Source organism: Brachypodium distachyon, chromosome 1 (genome assembly GCF_000005505.3).
Source record: "Brachypodium distachyon strain Bd21 chromosome 1, Brachypodium_distachyon_v3.0, whole genome shotgun sequence".
NCBI lineage: Eukaryota > Viridiplantae > Streptophyta > Magnoliopsida > Poales > Poaceae > Brachypodium > Brachypodium distachyon.
In genome coordinates, this window is record NC_016131.3 from 2,998,128 (window position 1) to 3,017,838 (window position 19,711).

Consider the following 19,711-nt stretch of genomic DNA (forward strand, 5'->3'; position numbering starts at 1 on the left):
CATTTTGCACTCAGTTTCAGTGATAAAGTTTCGATGTCTATTTTTTGGGGAAAAGAATATTCTATGGCTCATGAGCTCCTATGTTTTCTCTTCTGCCGTGTGCTCAGGGGCGGAGCCAGCGACAAGATGCACCTAGGGAAGTTCTCTCCTGAACTGCATTTTGCTAAAAATATATTTCCAAAGAGTTATTACGCAACAATTTTTCTCAAGGCCCTGTTGCTGAAACTGAGTGTGCTTGTCACATTATGATATTGCTTACATATATTTTGCATCCCACATTGTAGCCTTCGTTTAGAGGCGACGAAGTTGTGAATTCTTATTAGTCTCCATTTGAACAAGTTGAGTCTTACTTCCTCCTTTAAGACAAGACTTTGACTAATAATTACTTCATTAATATGTCATTTCTTAAGACATGATATTTACATCAACAAATTTGTTTTCAAAAGTTCTTTCTGATAATTATGCTTTCCTATCATAAAAGTGACATAGTAATGAAATAACCCCCCGCGGTCTCCTTTCCCGATGTGTTCGTAGTTCCTACGAGGAACAGGAATTGACAAGTCACAGTTGATACACTTTGCAGAGGTGTGTTGATTTACCCACAAACTTCCATGACGATGTGTCCATGTAAATAAAGCGAACGAAACAGTGGACTAAACCTGGACCCCAGGGCTCACACCAGGGTCCAGACGCCCTGGGCCCATGGGAGGGCGCGTTGGACATATGTCCATCTAGAGATTTTTTTTCTATCGCTCAAAAGACAAATCTAGATATTTTTTCTATGTATACCTCCTACATTTAGCAATTTTAATGATCTAGCCGAGAAAACAGGCTGTGCTGGAATTGCGGAGCTGGGTTGACGTCGATGTCATGGTCGGCCTACCAAGAGGGGAGGGTTTGGGCGGGTGACGTGGGTAAAGGCGGCCGTGGGTCCACCCGACCCTCCTTCATATAAGGCCGTTTGAAACGAAAACAAAACCAAATCCAATCCCCGAACCGAATCGAGTGATGCGGATCAAGCCTTCTTCCGGCCTCCCGGAGTACCCCGGCGTGAGGCGGCTCCGTCACCGGCGCCTCCTCACCTACCTCCGGCTCCAAGGCATCTACCACGCATTCCAATCGTACGCGTGACCGCTCCCGGCTCCGCCTACTTTACTCTCTTCCTCCTTCTGCAGCGCAGCTAATTAAAAGCATCCGCCGTCGATGTCGTGTTCCCCCCCGGCGCGCAGGATGATCCCGCAGACGGACGCGCTCATGTGCGAGATACAACTGCAGCGGCTCGTGGCGGGGGGGATGTGGAGCGGCGCGCTGGACTACGTCGGCCGTTTCCTGCCGCCCGACGGCGGCGGCGGCGGCGTCGAGGCCCGCGCTCTCATCTACTTCCTGCAGTCGCTTTGGGCCTTCACCAACATCGTCGCCGGCGCGAACTGCGGCGCCGTGACGGCCTCCGCGCACCGCCACGACATCCGCTTCGGTATGCGCATGTCCCGCAACGCCAAGCTCTTTGCCATCCTCGACGGCATGCATGCTCAAGTCGCCCAAATTCAGGTAAAACCTGCTGTTACCAGAAAAGATCGCCAAGCTCTACCTAAACAAGAGGAGGAGGTATAAACTAAATGCATCACAAAATCATTGGTTCTTTCGTCTCTGAATTTTCAAACACGAATGCATGCTGATTCATGCCTTTTTGCAGCCTGCCTCCTCCTTCAAACCTACCTACCGGTAAACTCCCCCTTCACACACATCAAAGCTAATTAGCTCGTAACCTCTAGTTAATGATTCCTACGTTTTTTTATGGCAGGAGAATTGCTCATCGAGTCACTGGAACGGGCAGCGGATCTTATCGGTAAAACTAGCCTCTGATTGAATCCGCACTATGCATCATCAAACCTGCTTCTGTTTCTTAGCATTTGGTAGCTTGAACACAGTTGCAACTTATGATGTGCAACTTATGATGCTATTTCCATTTCCATGAAAACTACAGTAGAATAGATCTGACTCATTTCCCTCGAACATTGTTCCTTTGTTTCTGGAAATAACTTGGATTATGTATCTACCTGCTGAACTTATCTCATGATATTCAGTGAAATGTTTGAGAGCCTGTAGACGTCCGGAGTTCTATCAAGTCCACACAGATCGATCAAGTTGGGAAGGTAAATTGACACTTATTTTACCCTTTAGTACAAATTTGTACTAATTAGTACAAAATCTGAACTTATTATGGATCGGAGGGAGTACGTTCGAAAAGTTCCGGAGTACCATGTTCCACTTCTAACTACGGCACCAATTGCAGGTGCCCCTGTTGATCTATGCCTGCAAGCCTTGCTTGGCACCTTGAAAGATCCTGAAAAAATCATTGGGATCTGATCATCAGTTACAAATGCAGGTAAGTTACTTGAACACTAAGGGCTTTATGGGTCATTTCTAACCGTGTGGTATCAACCCGTTCCGTTAAAATGCTGTGTTGGACGCTATTAATTAACCGATGGAATATTTGTTGGAGTGCAGGGTGTCTCAAGCTAGAACCTGCAGCTAGATATAGTCTGACCGGGTAGGTGGCATGTAATTGACCTTACTCCTGGTGCCACTGTGTGCGTGAACCGTGAAAAGACAAGTGAGATTAGCGGCCGATGCTGTTAGGTCTTGGGAGTACTACTCTACTTAAGTTGTTTAGCTGGCCTTTTCGCCATGTTAGGTTATCAAATTCCAAGAACTTTTAGCTGTATGTTATCATGCAAAATTGCAATTCGAAATCCTTATGCATGTTTATATGATCAATTCTATAGTTTAACCCTGAGCAGCACGATGATGCGTCGTCTGTCTGACCCTAGATGCATATATGACCAGCCTCAAAATCAGGATCCTCAACAAACACACTCACACACAAAATCTCTAACTACAAAGCAGTACGGTTGTATATATCCTAGGAGCAAAGCTTGGAGCACAGCGCGCGCTGGAAGAACTGCTCCCGCGCCAGGACGCGCACGCTCCTGAGGTATCCGTCGAGCGGCACGGCCCCTTCCTGCACCGCCTTGTCCAGCGCGTAGATGGTGTCCTCGATCGCCAGATCCATGGCCGCGCACTCGAGCTTCTGCCGGGAGACCACGTCCGCCGGCCGAAAACGCCCCGCCGCGTCACCGCCGCCGTCGTCCGCCGCGGACACCGTCCTCGCGTTCCCCGCGACCCAGTCCTCCATGGCGTACGCGGCCACCGTCAGGTCCTGTAGGCGGCGCTCGAGCTTCTCCACCTCCTCCCCTGCCTCGCGGAGCGCCCCGTCGGCCACCGCCCGGCCCCGAAGCCGCAGCTCGGCCTGCACCGCGAAGAGCGCGTCCACCTCGGCCTCGCTCGCGGCGTGGAGTGCGTCGGCGTCGGCGCAGGCCATGGCCGCGGCGTCGCGCCGGTAGATCTCGGCCGCCGCGGCGTCCTCCTCGGCGGCGGCGAGGAGGGGCGGGTCGAGGCCGAAGAGGCGGGCGAGGGACCGGACGAGGTCGAGGAGGTTGGAGGAGGGGAACACCCAGGAGCGGAGGCACGGGGCGTCGACGGCGATGAGCCCTGACCCGGAGCGGCGGTGGTCGACGACGAGGGGGTGGTGGGGCTTGACGACCATGCCGCGGGTCGGCGAGAGGAAGACGAGGGGCGGGCACCGCGGGTAGCGCTCGGGGAGCCAGACGACGGCGGGGAGGTTGTAGGAGGCCCCCGCGTGGAGGATCGGGATGGTGCCGATGGCCTGGAGAAGGAGGCGGCCGGCGTCGTTGTGGGTGGTGAATTGCGGCTGCGCGGCCCGGAGGCGGAGGGAGGGGAAGGCGTCGGCGAGCGCGAGGAGGTGGTTGCGGATCAGCCACTTGGCGTCCTCGGCGTAGGAGAGCGCCGAGGGGCCGCGCTGGGAGAGCGCCGCCGTGAGGAACTGGTGCGCCCCGGTGCCGCCCGCCGCCGGAGCCATCGCCATCGGATCGCAGCCACGGGGCGCGGTTTCTTCTCGGAATTGGTTTTTGCCGCGCCGGCTGAAGACTTGGCTTCTTCTTCCAAGGACGCGTGATAGAGGAGGATTTCGCTCTCTCTGTTGTTTTAGTCAAGGAAACAAAAGCAACGTGTGAATCGTCGTTTAACCACTAATCTTGGCATTAAACGTGTCGAGTGTGACCTCTGCGTGTATATCGCGATTTATGATCACTCGTTGGACTGCATTGGATTGTTCGGTTTTTAAGTATTATGGGAAATTTCTTAAGAGTCTGGTTCTAAGGAAGATATTTGGACATCCTGGGGTTTAATTCAAATTTGAACCAAACACTGAAATTCAAGCAAAGATGTCTTCAATCCAAAAACATCACATGATTCTCTTGCGCTATATTTCAGACATTTTTTTTCCTCATTTCTTTCGAAAAGATTCCTATTTCTTATGTAGTGTAATCAACAAACTTTTACGCAAATTCAACCGTATATGAATAGATTTACATCCATCCGACAACATCGTGCGCGTCTTCCGTGTCCCGGCGGTTTCGGAATGGTGCGAACTAAAGAGGCAGAGACAGAGACAAGCCCCCGGGCCACGTCCCGGGGCGTCGAACTTTTTCTTTGTTAATTTTGATGATTTGATTATTTGATCCAGGGTTTTACTCGTCAATTTTAGTGATTTGAAACAATAGCCTGAGCCTTAATTAATGAAATCCCGGCACCGCCAGGACATTAAAAGTCATATAAACCACACTTTAACATAGTAATTTGTGGTCAAAGCTTTGTCTTAATGAAAACTAATATGCTAATCTTTAAGGAATGGAGGGAGTATTCAATAATCCATCTTTTCACCCAAGAACACGTTCTCTTCATGCAATTAATAATTCATGATACATGGTACCCATGAGATATTTCTGTTTTTTTTAGCGATTCAAGTAATGCCATATAGTATTTCTTTTAGGGATACAAGTGCCCATGAGAATATGAGATACTACGTAGCCAATACAAGGTGATTATAAGAAGATCCCTCCAGCCAAGTTGTAATAGGTTGTCTATTACTCTGACAAGCATGACGGTGTGATGAGTCTGTGAGAATATGATCAAGTGGCCATTCTGCCGTCTCAAGGAAAACCTTTGATGAATAAAGATTATGGACGAAATGCGACTAGTAAACCTTAGCGCTCCGCTACTCAGTTTTCATCACTAGAACTTACGCAGGGACGAACGAAGTCTGAGATTAACCAGACCGCAATTTATAACAGTCCGAAACAAGACTCGACCGATCCTCATCTCAGTGGTGGAAGAGAGTCACGTTGTACTCGACGATGGCGTCCCCGTTGCCGGTGTCGAGGTACTGCGTCCGCAGCAACGCGAACCCGCGCGCCATCCGGAACTTGCCGCGGCCGCCCACGACGGCGAGCTCCCTGCCGTCCCCGGCCAGGACGGGGTTCCGGGAGAAGACGACGAAGGAGGAGCCGTTGCCGTGGTCCGTGAGCTCGAAGTCCATGCCCAGGACCAGCGACAGGCCTTTCCTCCCCGACGACACGTAGAGCCCCTGCGCGCTCCCGACCACCCTCGACGCCCTCTGGGGCCCCTCCGTGAGCACGTCGTCGGTGGCGTACACGGAGCTGAAGGGCGTCGGGTCCCCGGGCCTCGCGAGCGGCGCCGCGGCGCCGCGCGCCACCAGGACGGCGCCCGGGTCCTTGCCGCTCAGGGTGTCGTGCAGGTAGAAGTGGAGCTTCGTCACCTTCTCCGGGCCCGGCTGGTATTCCTCGTTGGCGGCGGCGGCGGCGGCGGCGTCGTCGCGTTGGACGGAGACGAGGAGGACGACGAAGAGCAGCAGCAACAGGGATGTTGGAGTCCTCATGCTCGTTCTGTTGTTAGTTTTGAACTGATCTTTTTTTGTTTTGGTTGGTGGAGTTTATGGAGGAGCTTCTGGGCTGCAATCCCTTATAGGGAAGGAACTAAATGCATGCGTTTTGGAATTGAGTTATGGAGTATTTGCATCTTGGAATTGTGCCTTATCTTTAGCCGAGAATAATGAGATGCAATCAAAGGCGCCTAAAATTGTCCGTTACCTTTAGCAATTTAGCGTCCATATAATGGCCGCGCATATACTAATTAGTATCCATATAAGGCCTTCTTGGATGTTTATTTGGCGATCACATTACAAAAGAAGATGTGTTAGCCTGAAAGAGCAAGCTGATCCTGCGCATCAAAACCTGCATCCTCTGGGTCAGTTTTGTACAGTCTGCGCAGGAACTAATGACGCCGCGGCTGATCGATGGACTACAGGAACATCTTCCTAGTTACGGCAGCAACATCTTTTTTCCGGCTGGATAACCATTCAGTTAAAGAAAACTTATTAGCCACCACAAGCACCAAACACCGGGGAACATAAATTATATCTGATGACTGAATTAGATGTATATATACTAGGACTAGGAGACTGAGATAGGACAGTGAAGTGTATCTGGCAACTTGGCATTTGGCAAGATAACTCGATGTTTCAATGCATAATCAGACCCCCTAAAGCGATAACAGCGAAAACTTGACCACGAGTTTACAGTAGCGATATTTTTCAGAGGAATGGTAACTGGCAGACAGCACTCGTATCAAACAAGAAAATCAAATCATCGACAGCCAAGCCAAGCAGCATCTTGGTAGTAAAACATCAAAATCAAATCTGTTTAGTCCAATTAAAAAAACAACATATAATGATTAGAGTTTACCAGATGAGAATAAGCTTCCTCAATGTGCAGTAGCTAACGGAAGAGACAAGATTATTCTAAGAAACTCTACTACTCCCTCCGTCCCATAAAGATTGGCGCGGTTTGAACTAGCTCTAGTTCAAAACTGTGCTAATCTTTATGGAACGAAGGGAGTAGCTGTCAAAATTGTTGTTCCTCCTTCAACTTTAGCTACACACTATACAATAAAAGAGTACAGAAGAACAGGAAGAGCACTAGCAGCAGCTTTAATACAGTGTTAACTTAAATTGCATCGATAATAAGATTCAGTTAAAGAAAACTTATCAGCCACCACAAGTACCAAACACCGGGAACGTAAATTATATCTGATAACTGAATTAGATGTATACCAGGACTAGGAGACTGAGATAGGACAGTCAAGTATATCTGGCTACTTGGCAAAATAACTTAATGCCTCAATGCATCATCAGACCCCCTCCAGGGATTAGTAACAGCAAAGCGGATATATTTTTCAGAGGAATTGCAACTGGCAGAAAGCAGTCATAGCAAACAAGAAAATCAAATAATCGACAGCCAAGCCAAGCAGCAACTTGGTAGGAAAACATCAAAATCTGTTTAGTCCAATTAAAAAACAAATCATTATTAAAAGACAACAGAAAATGATTAGAGCTAGGCAGATGAGACATAATCTTCCTGAATGTACAGTAGCTAATGCAAGACAACAAGGAAGATTATTTTAAGAGACTCTACTAGCGATCACAATTGCCAGAAGTGCTCCTCCTTTCACTTTAGCTGCACACTGATACAATAAAAGAGTACAGAAGAACATGAAGAGCACTAGCAGCAGCGTTAATACATTGTTAACACAAATTGCACCGATAAAAAGATTCATCTGCATCCCATAACCAAAAGGGCAATCATAAGTTAAGTGCATCTTACAGAAAACAGCACAGCTAAAGCACAAGTCTTGTGTTTGGACTGCCTCCAAAAAATTTCTATTTCAAGCTAACGTTCACATCTAGTGATGTTGCAGTAGTCCAGCGATAACTAGATATCAAAACAACAAGAACACAATAACGGCAAAAAGGAAGCAGGCATACTCTTACAACATTGCATCAAAACGTCTTCCTCTTCTTGTTTTGTGACTCACCCCTCTGGTTAAATCCTCTGAAGTCATTTGTTGTCTCCGCAGTGTTTTGCTTTTTCATCCCTTTCCGACCACCATGGCCAAACTTCGAATCCTTTGACCTATGGTTCTTTCCTTGTTTACTTCGCTTGGCAAGACCACCAGACCTATCACCAGGAGCAACACCAGGCCTCTTCTTCTTTGATTGCTTGAACCCTTCATCACCTTCGAAATTCAAATCTGGACCATCATCCTTTCCCTTAGCAAATCCCCCCTGTTGCCTCTGCTTCCTCCACTTCTTCACCGACTCGATACTCTCCTTCTTCTCCTTGGCCCTCTCCTTCATCTTCTCTGCCTGCACCTCCTTTGCTCTCTTCTTCGACTCTCTCGCCTTCTTCCTCTCCTCTGCCTCCTCGATCTTCTTCTTCTCTGACAAGAGCCTCCCCTTGATCCTGTGCATGTGAGAATCAGTCTTGACCATCTCTGCATAGTAATCTGCCGGCCTGAGGAACCTGACCTTGCTAGACTGCAATTTCTCAAAAGCCCGCCTTGTGCCATCCAAAGCCTGGGTGTAGAAAGCAAGCTCACGGTTAAGATCATCATTCACATCAACTTTTTCCCCCTGATCATGATCAATAGTGAGCTTGTGCATCCAGTCCACATTCTCCGGCCAGGCTATGTCCTCAAGCTTCTCAAGGAGCCGCTCTTTGTTATATATAGCTTTCCTTGAAGGTTCAGCCTGTAACTCTTCCCCTGAATCATCTTCTGATTCTATATCTTCATTATCAGAATCATCATCACCCAGCATAGCTTCATCATCCGTCATGGCTTCATCATCAACCATGGGGTCTTCACGTTCAAGTTCTACCATTTTTGCTGAACCAAAGAAAGTATAGGCATTAATCAATAGAACCAAACAACAGATTTCTACTAGATGTCACAAGAGACAAATAAATATAAACAACAGACAAATCATGAGATATTTAAGTATGCACGGCGTACAACACACCAAAGGTACGACGGCGCCAGCAAAAATATCATAGCAGGATCCTGAATTCGTATAATTACACTATGTTGCACGGACAAAGAGATTTTGAAGTATGATATTTGCTAGGCATAATCTAATTCTTTTTTGAATGTCCATACTAAAATCCACCTTAGGGGGAGGCCGTGTACAGCCTACCAATTTCTCCAGCCTACAACCTATCACCTTCTGCACCCTACAACAGCATAACCTACAGCAACTCCAGCAGCTACCCTATCCGACGCCCCATAGTCATATTTAGAGGTTTTGAACCCCAAAAAAAAACGGGGCCAGCAGCTTCGCCATCCGACTCTCCAGAACCAGCCGCTCCCCAAATCCCTTCCGGGACCCCCTAACAGCTCGGGGCTCCGCCGCCGCTCGACGAGGGACGAGAAGGGGAGAACAGGAGGAGGTAGAGAGTGGGAGGTCAGGCCAGGGGGGCAACCGGATATGGAACCCATAAGGCGAAGTGTCCCCGGCGGCCAGCGTCGAGGGGAGCCCGTCGGCGGAGGCTGACGGCGGCGGCGACTGCGGCGGTTCAGAGAGGCCCAAAGCAAAGGGAGAGTCTGGAGGACGGAGATGAACAAGTACTCACCATGCTTACGGGGGACCATGATGGACCGCGTCGCTGCCCGCCGGAAAAGTTGGCCGATAGAGGGGGAGGCAGTGGAGGCGGCGGCCAGGCGACGAGGAGACGAAGCTGCGCCTGACGTCTGACGAGAAGGGAACTAGCAATCCATCCATATGCCCTAGCTTTTCTACTCTTGATCTCTTCCGATGTGGGCATGTGGCCTATGTGGGCTTTTAAGGTTTCCTTGGATGGGCTTTAATAATTGGGCTCTAATCAGTTGGACCTCTAGAACTGAACCTTTGTTGGATGTTGCGGTTTTTTTTTCTTAAATGAAATTGGGTACTGGGCTCCTTTTATCAGAAAAAAAAAGTTTAGTGCAAGCTGTGGACGCTGAAAAAAAAAGCTGTGGCCGAAATAAAAGGCAATAAATTCTACATCTGTTGGGGCTGCATGGAGCGGGAAATATCTTGGTTTGCCAACTTATGTCGGTCGCTAAGAAGAGATGGCGTGCTTTTGAGCAGGAATGCGTGTTCGGCTCTCGAGCCAGTTTCCTTGGATGCGCTTTGGATAATTTGGCTCTAAAATTAGTACTCCCTCGGTCCCTCCGATTCTAAATTGTTGTCGAAATATTACATGTCTCTAAATGTTTTTTAAGAATAGATACATTCATATTTGACAAATTTAAGTCAAGAATTTGAATTTAAAATCAGAGTGAGTATTTTTTTTAGAGCGGCTCCAAATTGTTTTTGACAGCATTAGAGCGGCTCTAATTAGTTGGCGTGGGAGTCCAAATTAGTGGGCAAAAGGTCCAATGAATCTGGGGATCTTCGAGTCCCATGGCCCAACAATAGCAAGTGTTTCACTGGACTTCAGTTTAGTTTAATGCAAATCCAGGCCCAACATACACTAGCCCACTCCAACATGATCCAACACACTTTGAGACTTTTGAGTCCAGAAACCATTCATTGGATGCTATAGACCGATAGTTCCGACGCAACCTTCATCCCCTGCCTCGAGTGATCGACGTCTCCTGCCGCCGCCGCCGCTCTCTCGCTGCCCAAAGCCCCAAACCCTTGTTGCGTTCTCCCCCGAGATTCGAAGATGCAGCCGGCCGCCGCCATAGCCCTCATGCCGGAGGGCGCGACTGCGCTGGAGATCCCCTCCGCCACCGACCGGCCGCATTTCGCCACCCGCCCGTCCTTCGACGGCCCTCCGCCCGCCACCTCGGTCTACCTGGACATCCCGACGTCGGTGTACCAGGCGCAGAAATTCAGGCTCTACATGGACCCGGACCTGCTTACTCCCGATCCCGAGCTCGAGTACCAGGCGCGGCGCCTCGCGTACGCCTACATCACGCCGGCCGAGGCCCCTTGCCGCGCCGACCCGGGACCCTTCGTCCGCCGCGTCTTCCGCACCCTGGCCCTCGACCTGCCGCAGACCTTCGAGCTCCTCAAGCCCTCCTCCTTCGGCGACATCACGGTACGCTTCCGCACGCCCGAGGACCGGGAGGCGGCCATGCGCCGCCAGCCGTTCGTGCTCGACGGCGCCACGGTGAAGCTCGTGCGCGAGGGGGAGACCCCCAACATCAGGCGGGCCAGCAATGACTACGTCGTCCACGTCCTCCTGCGCGGCTACCCCATCGAGCAGCGGATGGAGAAGAAGATCAAGGACAACTGCTGCCGCTTCGGGCTCGTGCGCGAGATCCACCCTGACTGCTTCGCGGCGCCGGATCTCGCCACCGTCCACGTCGTCGTCCAGCTCGAGCACCCCACTGAGATCCCCAACGTGCTCCTGATCGAGTACCGTGATGGCTCCACCAGCATCGTCCCCGTCGAGATCGTCAGGGTTTGGCACCGCTCCCACTCCTACGACGCCGATGCTCAGTACGTCCGTATCTTCCCGGCCCCGGCTCCGGCCGCTTGATGGATTTGATGCTCTAAGTGGTTGGGCGCCTCAAGTTTTAACAATTTGGTTCTGTTAACTGTGGCTGCCTTTGTTCTAGCTTGTTCTGATCCAAAGCTAGCACTTAACTAGCTACTCATATTTGATTGTGTTTGTTGAAACCTGGATCTGGTCGTTGGGTACGTTAGATTCCTTTATGAAATGGAGGCGCCTTATGAAATTCATGTTTGTAGTATGTGGCTGTGCAAGTGTTGCTCTTTGTTCAATCTTAAGAATGCTGGGACTTGCGGGCGCGATATAGTACAGCCAATAATAGAATGTTTGAAACTTTAAGTCTGATTTAGCATTGATCTTTCAGCATATTCTGTTACGTGGTAATATTGCTGATTTTCGCTTATCGCAAGCGCCTCATAAGCCGCCACTCTCTGGCAGAACAACGTATCCGCATGTAATTCGGACTCTTTGACTCAAACCATTAAAAGACGCGCGTATATTATGTCAAATTGACTGTGCTAGCAAGCAAATGAGTGTATACTTAAAAGAGCAAACCAATACAAATTCTGCAAATAAAACTAGCATTTGTCAGTGTGGATAATTTCTCTGTCTTAAATTCAGGTTTACATACAACAACAAAAATATACTGACTACTGAATTGTCTGGATGAGAACTTCTACAGGAGTTTTGGATCTAGTCCAAATCACCAAAACTATCCATAAAAATACCCCCAATCCAAACAGGTTATAGGATGATAGCACATGATAGCTGCCATTTATGTATCTACACAAAAGATTTACAATTATTCTTTCTAATTGTACAAGAAATCATCGGTACTCGTGTGTATTCATCTGCCTGAAGAAGTTTGAACCTGAATTTCCTCGACTCAATTTCAATCCCAAACTAAATTCTGGATTGGTGCCAATGCAATCAAGAAAATTTATAGCTAAAACGAGAAACTGGTAAGAATCTGACCAAAATAACTAGGCTAACTGAAGCAGTTGGTCGTCGACTGTCGCAGCTGCACAGCTTGATGAGCAAGTAATTCGTATTCACATAAGCTCCAGTTCCTTGGCGCTGGCCGCCAACCTAGCATTGTCGCGGTCGCGCTTGAAAACAAAGTATAACGGGCTGTAGAACAAGAAGCACAGACCAAACGGAACAATCATCATAGTCAACAGCCCTCTTGAGAGAGCATATGCCCCTGCCACCGACCCATTTGCCAGATTGACGGTCTTTGCATTGTAGCCGTATATTTTCTCGGTCACCATGCCAACAGCAGGAGCAGCCAGCGAAGAGAATGAGCCCTCGAATGCACGGTCAAAGGCGTAGATCATAGTGCGGTGCTTTGGAGGGACTACCTCCGCGAACATCGGGTTGTTTGCGCAAGTGGCACACCAGCTTATGGTAATTCCCATCAAGAACAGTGTGACAGCATAGCTATACCAGTAATCAACTGACTGGGGGATGACTGTAAGGAGAATCCATGAGAAAGGAATGCCCATGAAGGCACTGAACTGAGCACACATGATGCGACCAGAATCCGGGTAGCGTCTTGACAGGCGATCTGCTATTACTCCACCAAGAAATGATCCACTGGCACAGCCGATAGCAAATAGGCTGTTTAATCCTGCTGAGCCTCTATTATCAAAACCTACAAGGTTTGAAGACTTCGTTAATGGTAAAACTTTTGTAAGGAGTTATGTTACTTCAATTATTAAAAATTTCAGTTTCTACTCGTACCGATAAGCTCAAACCACATTGTGAAGAAAACAACAGCAGTCCATGGCAAAGAGCCAACTATGCCTTGCAAGACAATGATTTGAAATGTCCGTACTTTCATGACAGATCTTGCTGTTATCCATGAATCCTTCCAGATGGACCGTGGAGGAAAAATACCATTACCGACTAAATGCGACCTGCCATTTGCATAGAAGTAAAACGCGGAACACTTTGTCAAAATTCTCACCTGGCTGGATGTTTTATAGCGGAGAGAAAGTTCACGTGAGAAAAACATGAGCATAATAGGTTTATTAGATATAGAGCAGCAATATCAGCACTTGATTACCAGATCACCAGTGATACTACTTATGCCTTCATGATACAACTAGTGGATATTTATCCTTTGAACAATGAAAAGTGGCCTGAAGAAAGTATCAAATATCAGAACAAAATTGTACCTCTCGTGATGCTCATCATCACCATAATAGCTTGGAGATGTTTTTCTAGGATCAACAGTGTAAAAGTAGACAAGAAGCCCAATTAACAAGCTCACAAATGCGACCACAATAAATGCAAACCGCCATCCAGGAAATCCCCAATAATCCCTTCCAGCCATAACTGTTGCTAAAATACTTCCTCCTATACCACCTACTGAACCAATAAGGCTTAACAAACCAAATCCTGCACCACGAGTGCCATCTTTGTAGCTATCAGCAATGAAGGATTGGAGTGATGGTATTACAATGGCAAGTCCAAGACCATTTACACCTCTCCAGAATGCAACCTGCTGAAAATACTGGCTGACACCAACGGCCCCTGTTGATATAGCCCAGAAGACAGTTCCGATTGCAAGAACTGTGGGGCGATCATACTGAAGAGCAAGAACACCTGCCAAGGGAGATGCTATGGACTTCAGAAAGTTCATTATAAACGTAAGGTACCCCAGATCAGTAGGACCAGCATCGAAGGCAGCACTGACTTCCTTGTAAACAGCGGGGAGGAGATTCTCATCAGCCCGCTCCATTATGGAAGCCAGGTTGATGAGGATAAGGGAGATGGAGAATCCATATATCATCTTTTTTGCCCTGAAAGAAGAAGTAACTAGGTAAGCTTTTCATCTATATTGTGGTGAATGCCACATGACACTTCCAGGATCCTGCGGTTATTTTTCTAAAGACGTTTCAATCTATTCAGTTCAATAAACTAAGTTCTGTATTCACTCCTTAGCATGGATCTATATTGATGTAGCGGCAGCGTGTCTTGCTTATGCACAGTATGTTGCAATTATATTGACCCCTTGGCACATGGACGCAAAAGCGCTAAAATGTAGTACTTGTAATGATTACTGAGCCATATTTCAACTGAATTTGACGGCATTGACACCACACGGGAGTATACTAGCCATAATGGCCACAATCACTCAGGTCATCTTCCCTGCTTCAGGCTTGCCAGAAAATTGGCAATAGTATGATGAGGAAAAAGTCAAAGCTTTCCAGATGAAACTTGCAAAAGAGTAGTGAATTTGAAAGGATATGCTACTTGGCTTATAGTTAAGTATCTCTCCAAAAGCTGAACCGTAGGACCTAGTTAACATGCATATTCATCTAAAAAAGCTAACACGCAAAAAGCATGATGGTTAATTAACCTGGTGTCACTGTGAGATATAAGTCCTGATGGTGTCATGAGATTCTCATTTTCAGCATCCAAAAAGAGAATGAGAACAATAGGGGAACATAAATATTCTTGTCTCCCCCTATCTCTTGCAAACGAAATCGACCTTGTGACTCCTCACTACTAACAAAATAAGTAAGCACCACAGTCAATGAGATCGAGCTTTTCGTCAACATCCCTGAATCTGAATCGCGGTGCAAATCATGTGCTCCAATTTTCGTATGCTAATCTGTCTAAATCGATGGCAATCCCTGATTCGTGCATATGAATGGCTCGCTTCTCTCTCAACCTGAACAAAACCCGAAGACATTCCGATGAAATATAAGATACGTAAATGCATTGTTCGGACACACACCTATATATCTGCTCTGGCTGGCTACTGAATCTGATGATTCAGATTCACTCGAGGCCACTGAAGACAAAAAAAATCATACCCCCGCCTTTTTCTCATTACGCAGGGCCAAATGACCCTCCCCAGTAGACAACGACTAGAAAACATTTCCATTTTTGGTCTTGGTCTAATCAAATCGAGATGTGAATCGTCAAACAATACCATAAACTCCAGGAGCTCGCAGGTTTAGAAACCCTTTCGAATCGGCTCCCGGTGAGCGAAGCACGCATTGGCAGAGCTAGAGAGCAAATCATTTTCCATCACCGGCCCAGGAAATCCGCCCTCGAATCGGGAACCGTAGAAGAAGAAGAGGAATGTGTCAGGAACCTAGCTCACCTCATATCGACCGGAAGGGGCGGAGGAGGAGGAGCTAGCTACCAAGCCCTTTTGCGGCGCGGGGCGGGGCGGGGGCGCGCTCTCCCTCGAGACGAGATCCAGCCGCTGCTGCCTCGCCGGTTGTTCCGCTCGCGCGCTAGCTGCTGCCTCGGATGGAGCGGCGGACAATGGGGGTGGGAAGATCGGAGGAAGCGACGACTGGCTACGAGGGGCAAGACCGGAAAACTGGCACGGGCGAGCTCGACCAATGGTCAATGGAAGGGAAGCGAGCGAGGGAAGCGAGGTGGCCTATGATTTTTCTTTGGAAGCCTTCGTGTCTAGTATCGTCGTTGTCGCTCGTCTCGTCACCCTGACCTCCGGGTCTCTTGGCGGTAATTTTGCCCCGTCTTCCTTATTTCTTTCCGTCACCAGAACTCAGGATCCTTTATTGCTGAATTACAGTTTTGTTATTGAAAGATATTAATATTCTCTTCATCTAACAAAAAAATGTGTTAAATTTGTCAAAATTTGAATGTATTAGACATGACTTAGTGTATAGATGCATTCAAATTTGGTTAAAGTTAAGACATCCTTGTTAGACGGAGAGAGTAATTGTTTTTAGTGAGAGATCAGTCGACATACTTGGCCGTCAGATCTTAATCCAACGATACGTCAATTGAGATTTAAGACATTTAAAAAAAAATCAAGCAACTGAGTAGCTATACTAATTAATTTCAAGAAGTGAATATTAAACTAGTTATGCTAGGATTTTCAATTTTAGCTTTAGCAATGTATGGTAAAGTTTTGAAAACACGGTAGAAATGCAGACGCTCGCACACAAGTACACTTGACTCTATGAACGCACTTATGGCCAAATATTTCCATGAGCACCATCGAGAGACTCATCCGACGGATCTTAAGGTTGACGAAGTCACCGTAAGAGTCTCCTTGTTGATGGATACATCACATAACACGGAAAGAATAGCGTCGAATAAATCTGATAAATATGAGCACTCATGACGAGTCTAGAATTTGAAGGTGGGTGCGTGAGTTTTTCTATCACAAGTAGCCAAACCAGGCTCAGTTCACATTATTAACCATCCATGTATTATTTTAGTGTTAGTAGTGTAATAGTGTTGCAGTTGCTATATGTTTTACGGTAGTTATATTTACTAGAATTGATACTGACTAAAATACATGTATGTGAAATTAGACATGTTTATTTCAGAAAGGTGTTTTTGTGTGCCAAAACTAAAATCCCCAACCACGGCCACTGTATCTTCTTAACTCCACATTTATCCTTCCTTTTCTCTGCACACTAGTGTGTCAATTCAGGTAAAAAATCAGCAAGGTTTTGTCAACTTTCTATCATTGTCTCAATCATCAAGTCGATCGATGGTCTTGTTCAACTAATCCATGATGTCATGTGAAAATACACGTTGCACCTGTATGTAACTAGTGTGTATAGATCCATAGTCGAGAAAATGTGACTCAACTTCTCAGGTACCTTGTTGCAGGGGCAGGCCCATGATTTTGACACTGGGTATTCAAAATTGTTGTGAATATTCACTGATGAAAATTGTTCAAAAATTCATTGGTGAAATTTTTGCATCTCTAATCGAGTGATCCCTGAGGTGGTGTCCTCTTGTGTGTAGCCATTCCACGGTGAAAGTTCCGAAGTGCGGAGCATCAGCCAGCCCCCTAGACGGCCAACGCCCAAAAGCAGGGACGCCGAAGAGCAAAGGAGAATTCACTAGGTTGTTGGATTTGAGACATGTTTCTTTTGGGATTTAAAAGGAGGCGAGGAGGCACAAGGTGCAAGCATAGGTTGTACGGGATTACGAATATCCAGTAGACGGTTCGATTTTAAGCTATCTAAAATACTACTTAGACCATTGGGCCAACTCAGGGGAAGGAGGAGATAGATGGCTGGTGCATTTTAGAACTCAGTGCTTGAATATTTTAGTTTTAGCCCAAAATACTTTTTGCATGCTTACATATAGAGTACATGGTACATATAATCAAAAAAAATTCAAAAAAATAAGTTGAACCGAGCTGGGCCCTCCATGCCTTGTTGATAGTTTCTATAAACTTCTCCTGTATTTGCAACATTGACGCCTACTGATCGAGACATTGTTTCCACATTTATAATGGTTTAAACTAGTACTTCGTATAATATTTGCAACTTTGTCTCCACATTGACGCCTGCAGTGATCTACGCGATCAAGTGCTGATATTGTTTTCTGTTCTATATCTAATATTCTAATATTATGCCGGTGAATTTTCTCATGTGACTTTTCTCTCAGCTTTAAAACATCCAGCCGAGTGGAGATCTTTTTTTTTTTCACTTTCGAGTGGAGATTTTTGATGAAGTCTTTCTGTGTTTCACTTCTATGCAAATGGCAGGTCGCACTTGGTCGGTAATGGTATTTTTCATCCATAGTCCATCTGGAAGAATTCATGGATAACAGCAAGCTAGATTTGTCATGACAGTACGGACATTTGAAATTACTGTCTTGCAAGGCATAGTTGGTTCTTTGCCATTGACTGATGTTGTTTTCTTCGTTGTGTGGCTTGAGCTCATTGGTACGACTACAAACTGAATTCTCAATACTTTTAGATCGACAGTAGTTCCTTATAGAAATTTAACCATTAACGATGGCATGGTTAGCTCTTTGGCACGGACTGCTGTTGTTTTCTTCGCGATGCGGCTAGCGCCAAGGAGAAGGAGCTTAGGTGAACACGAATTGCTTGCTCATCAGGGCTGTGTAGACACGACAGCTAACTGCCTCAGTTAGCCTAGTTATTTTGGTCACAAAGTTACCAATTTCTCGTTTTAGCTACAAATTCTCTTGATTAATTGCATCGTGCACCAATCCGGAATTTAGTTTCGGGTTGAAATAATGCAGTTGAGGAAAGAGTGCAGGTACGATCTTGTTCGGGCAGATGAAACACACACAAGTACACGAGGATTTCTTGTACAATTAGAGAATAAATTGTAATCTTTTGTGTAAATACATAATGGCAGATGGCATGCATGTGCAATCATCCTATGTAAACCTGTTTTGATTGGGGGTATTTCTCTGGAGAGTTTTGGCGATTTGGACTAGATCCAAAACTGCTGTAGAAGTACTCCTCGTCCAGACAACCTAGTGTATTGTTGTCTGTAAACCTGAACTTAAGCTAGGGAAATTATCCACACTGACCAATGCTGATAATATTTGCAAAGTAGCAGCACCTACACTCATTTGCTAGTAACGCAGTCAATTTGACATAATATGATGAGTTACTGAAAAAAGGTGGACCCGGCCCCACATGTCAGGCAACAATTTCGTCAAAGAGCAGCGGTTACCTTATGCTTGCGAAAAAGCCGAAAAGTGATTGGTCCGTAGCTTTAAATAGGATAACATTATATGTAACGGAATATGCTGAAAGATCAATGCCTCTAAATCAATGTTCAAAGTCCTCGACTCTATGCATAGCACTCGCATCACCCAGCAATATCAAGATTGAACAAGAGCAACACTTAGACGGCCACATACTAGAAACAGCAATTTCATAAGAAATCTAACGTACCAAACGACCAGATCCAGGTTTGAACAATCACACACTTAAAAGTTCGCAGCCAGTTAGCGGCAGCTTTGAAGAACTAAAACTGAGGGTCTGGGGTGATACATTGCACCCACAATTAACAAGCAAACTTGTTCGAGATCGACGCACATGAGCATCAAATGCCATCGAGATCAAGCGGCCGGAGGAGCAGGGGCCTGGAAGAGACGCACGTACTGGCCATCGGCGTCGTAGGAGTGAGAGCGGTGCCAAACCTTGACGATCTCGACGGGGATGACGCTGGTGGAGTCATCGCAGTAGTCGATCCGGATCTCGCGCGGGATCTCCCGAGGGTCCTCGAGCTGGACGACGACGCGGACGGTGGCGAGGTCGGGCGCCGCGAAGCAGGCCGGGTCGATCTCGCGCACGAACCCTAGGCTGCTGCAGTTGTCCTCGATCCTCTTCTCCGTGCGCTGCTGGACGGGGTAATCCCGCAGGGCGAGGTGCACGACGTAGTCGTGGCTCACGCGGCGGACGTTGGGGGTCTCCCCCTCGCGGACCAGCTTGACCGTGGCGCCGTCGAGCACGAAGGGCTGCCGGCGCATGGCCGCCTCCCGGTCCTCGGGAGTCCGGAAGCGCACCGCGACGTCGCCGTAGAAGGTGGGGTGGATGAGCTCGAAGGTCTACGGCAGGTCGAGGGCCAGGGTGCGGAAGACGCGGCGGACGAAGGGGGCCGGATCCGCGCGGCAGGGGGATCGGCGGGGGTGATGTAGGCGTACGCGTG

At 47.4% G+C, this 19,711-nt stretch overlaps 5 protein-coding genes across 7 annotated transcripts; 1 reads left to right on the forward strand and 4 right to left on the reverse strand.

Annotated features, from left to right (window-relative positions):
* The first annotated feature begins 977 nt into the window (after window positions 1-977).
* Window positions 978-2,774, forward strand: LOC104581947. Of its 3 annotated transcripts, none has more exons than XM_024455938.1 (7): window positions 978-1,121; window positions 1,230-1,605; window positions 1,694-1,722; window positions 1,802-1,846; window positions 2,085-2,153; window positions 2,294-2,386; window positions 2,509-2,774. In XM_024455938.1, the coding sequence occupies exons 1-5, from the start codon at window positions 1,009-1,011 to the stop codon at window positions 2,104-2,106; spliced, it is 585 nt and encodes a 194-aa protein (XP_024311706.1). In that variant the 5' UTR covers window positions 978-1,008; the 3' UTR covers window positions 2,107-2,153; window positions 2,294-2,386; window positions 2,509-2,774. The 3 variants fall into 3 exon arrangements, with proteins under 3 accessions (XP_024311706.1, XP_024311729.1, XP_024311750.1); XM_024455961.1 differs by having other exon boundaries at window positions 1,230-1,548; XM_024455982.1 differs by having other exon boundaries at window positions 991-1,099; window positions 1,176-1,605.
* Window positions 2,747-4,011, reverse strand: LOC100846242 (protein ELC-like). Its single transcript, XM_003559214.4, has one exon. It carries the CDS (start codon window positions 3,944-3,946, stop codon window positions 2,924-2,926), a length of 1,023 nt encoding a protein of 340 aa, XP_003559262.2. The 5' UTR covers window positions 3,947-4,011; the 3' UTR covers window positions 2,747-2,923.
* A 1,231-nt stretch (window positions 4,012-5,242) lies between these two features.
* LOC100846546 (dirigent protein 4) lies at window positions 5,243-6,777 on the reverse strand. The gene has a single exon (XM_003559215.4). The coding sequence runs from the start codon at window positions 5,816-5,818 to the stop codon at window positions 5,243-5,245; it is 576 nt and encodes a 191-aa protein (XP_003559263.1). The 5' UTR covers window positions 5,819-6,777.
* A 755-nt stretch (window positions 6,778-7,532) lies between these two features.
* On the reverse strand, window positions 7,533-9,566 carry LOC100843947 (probable rRNA-processing protein EBP2 homolog). Its single transcript, XM_003563950.3, has 2 exons — window positions 9,408-9,566; window positions 7,533-8,664 (listed from the first exon to the last, which is right to left on the reverse strand). The coding sequence occupies exons 1-2, from the start codon at window positions 9,424-9,426 to the stop codon at window positions 7,778-7,780; spliced, it is 906 nt and encodes a 301-aa protein (XP_003563998.1). The 5' UTR covers window positions 9,427-9,566; the 3' UTR covers window positions 7,533-7,777.
* A 2,277-nt stretch (window positions 9,567-11,843) lies between these two features.
* Window positions 11,844-15,686, reverse strand: LOC100821048 (sugar phosphate exchanger 3). Its single transcript, XM_010229665.3, has 4 exons — window positions 15,400-15,686; window positions 13,460-14,086; window positions 13,023-13,198; window positions 11,844-12,933 (listed from the first exon to the last, which is right to left on the reverse strand). The coding sequence occupies exons 1-4, from the start codon at window positions 15,402-15,404 to the stop codon at window positions 12,332-12,334; spliced, it is 1,410 nt and encodes a 469-aa protein (XP_010227967.1). The 5' UTR covers window positions 15,405-15,686; the 3' UTR covers window positions 11,844-12,331.
* Window positions 15,687-19,711: the final 4,025 nt, after the last annotated feature.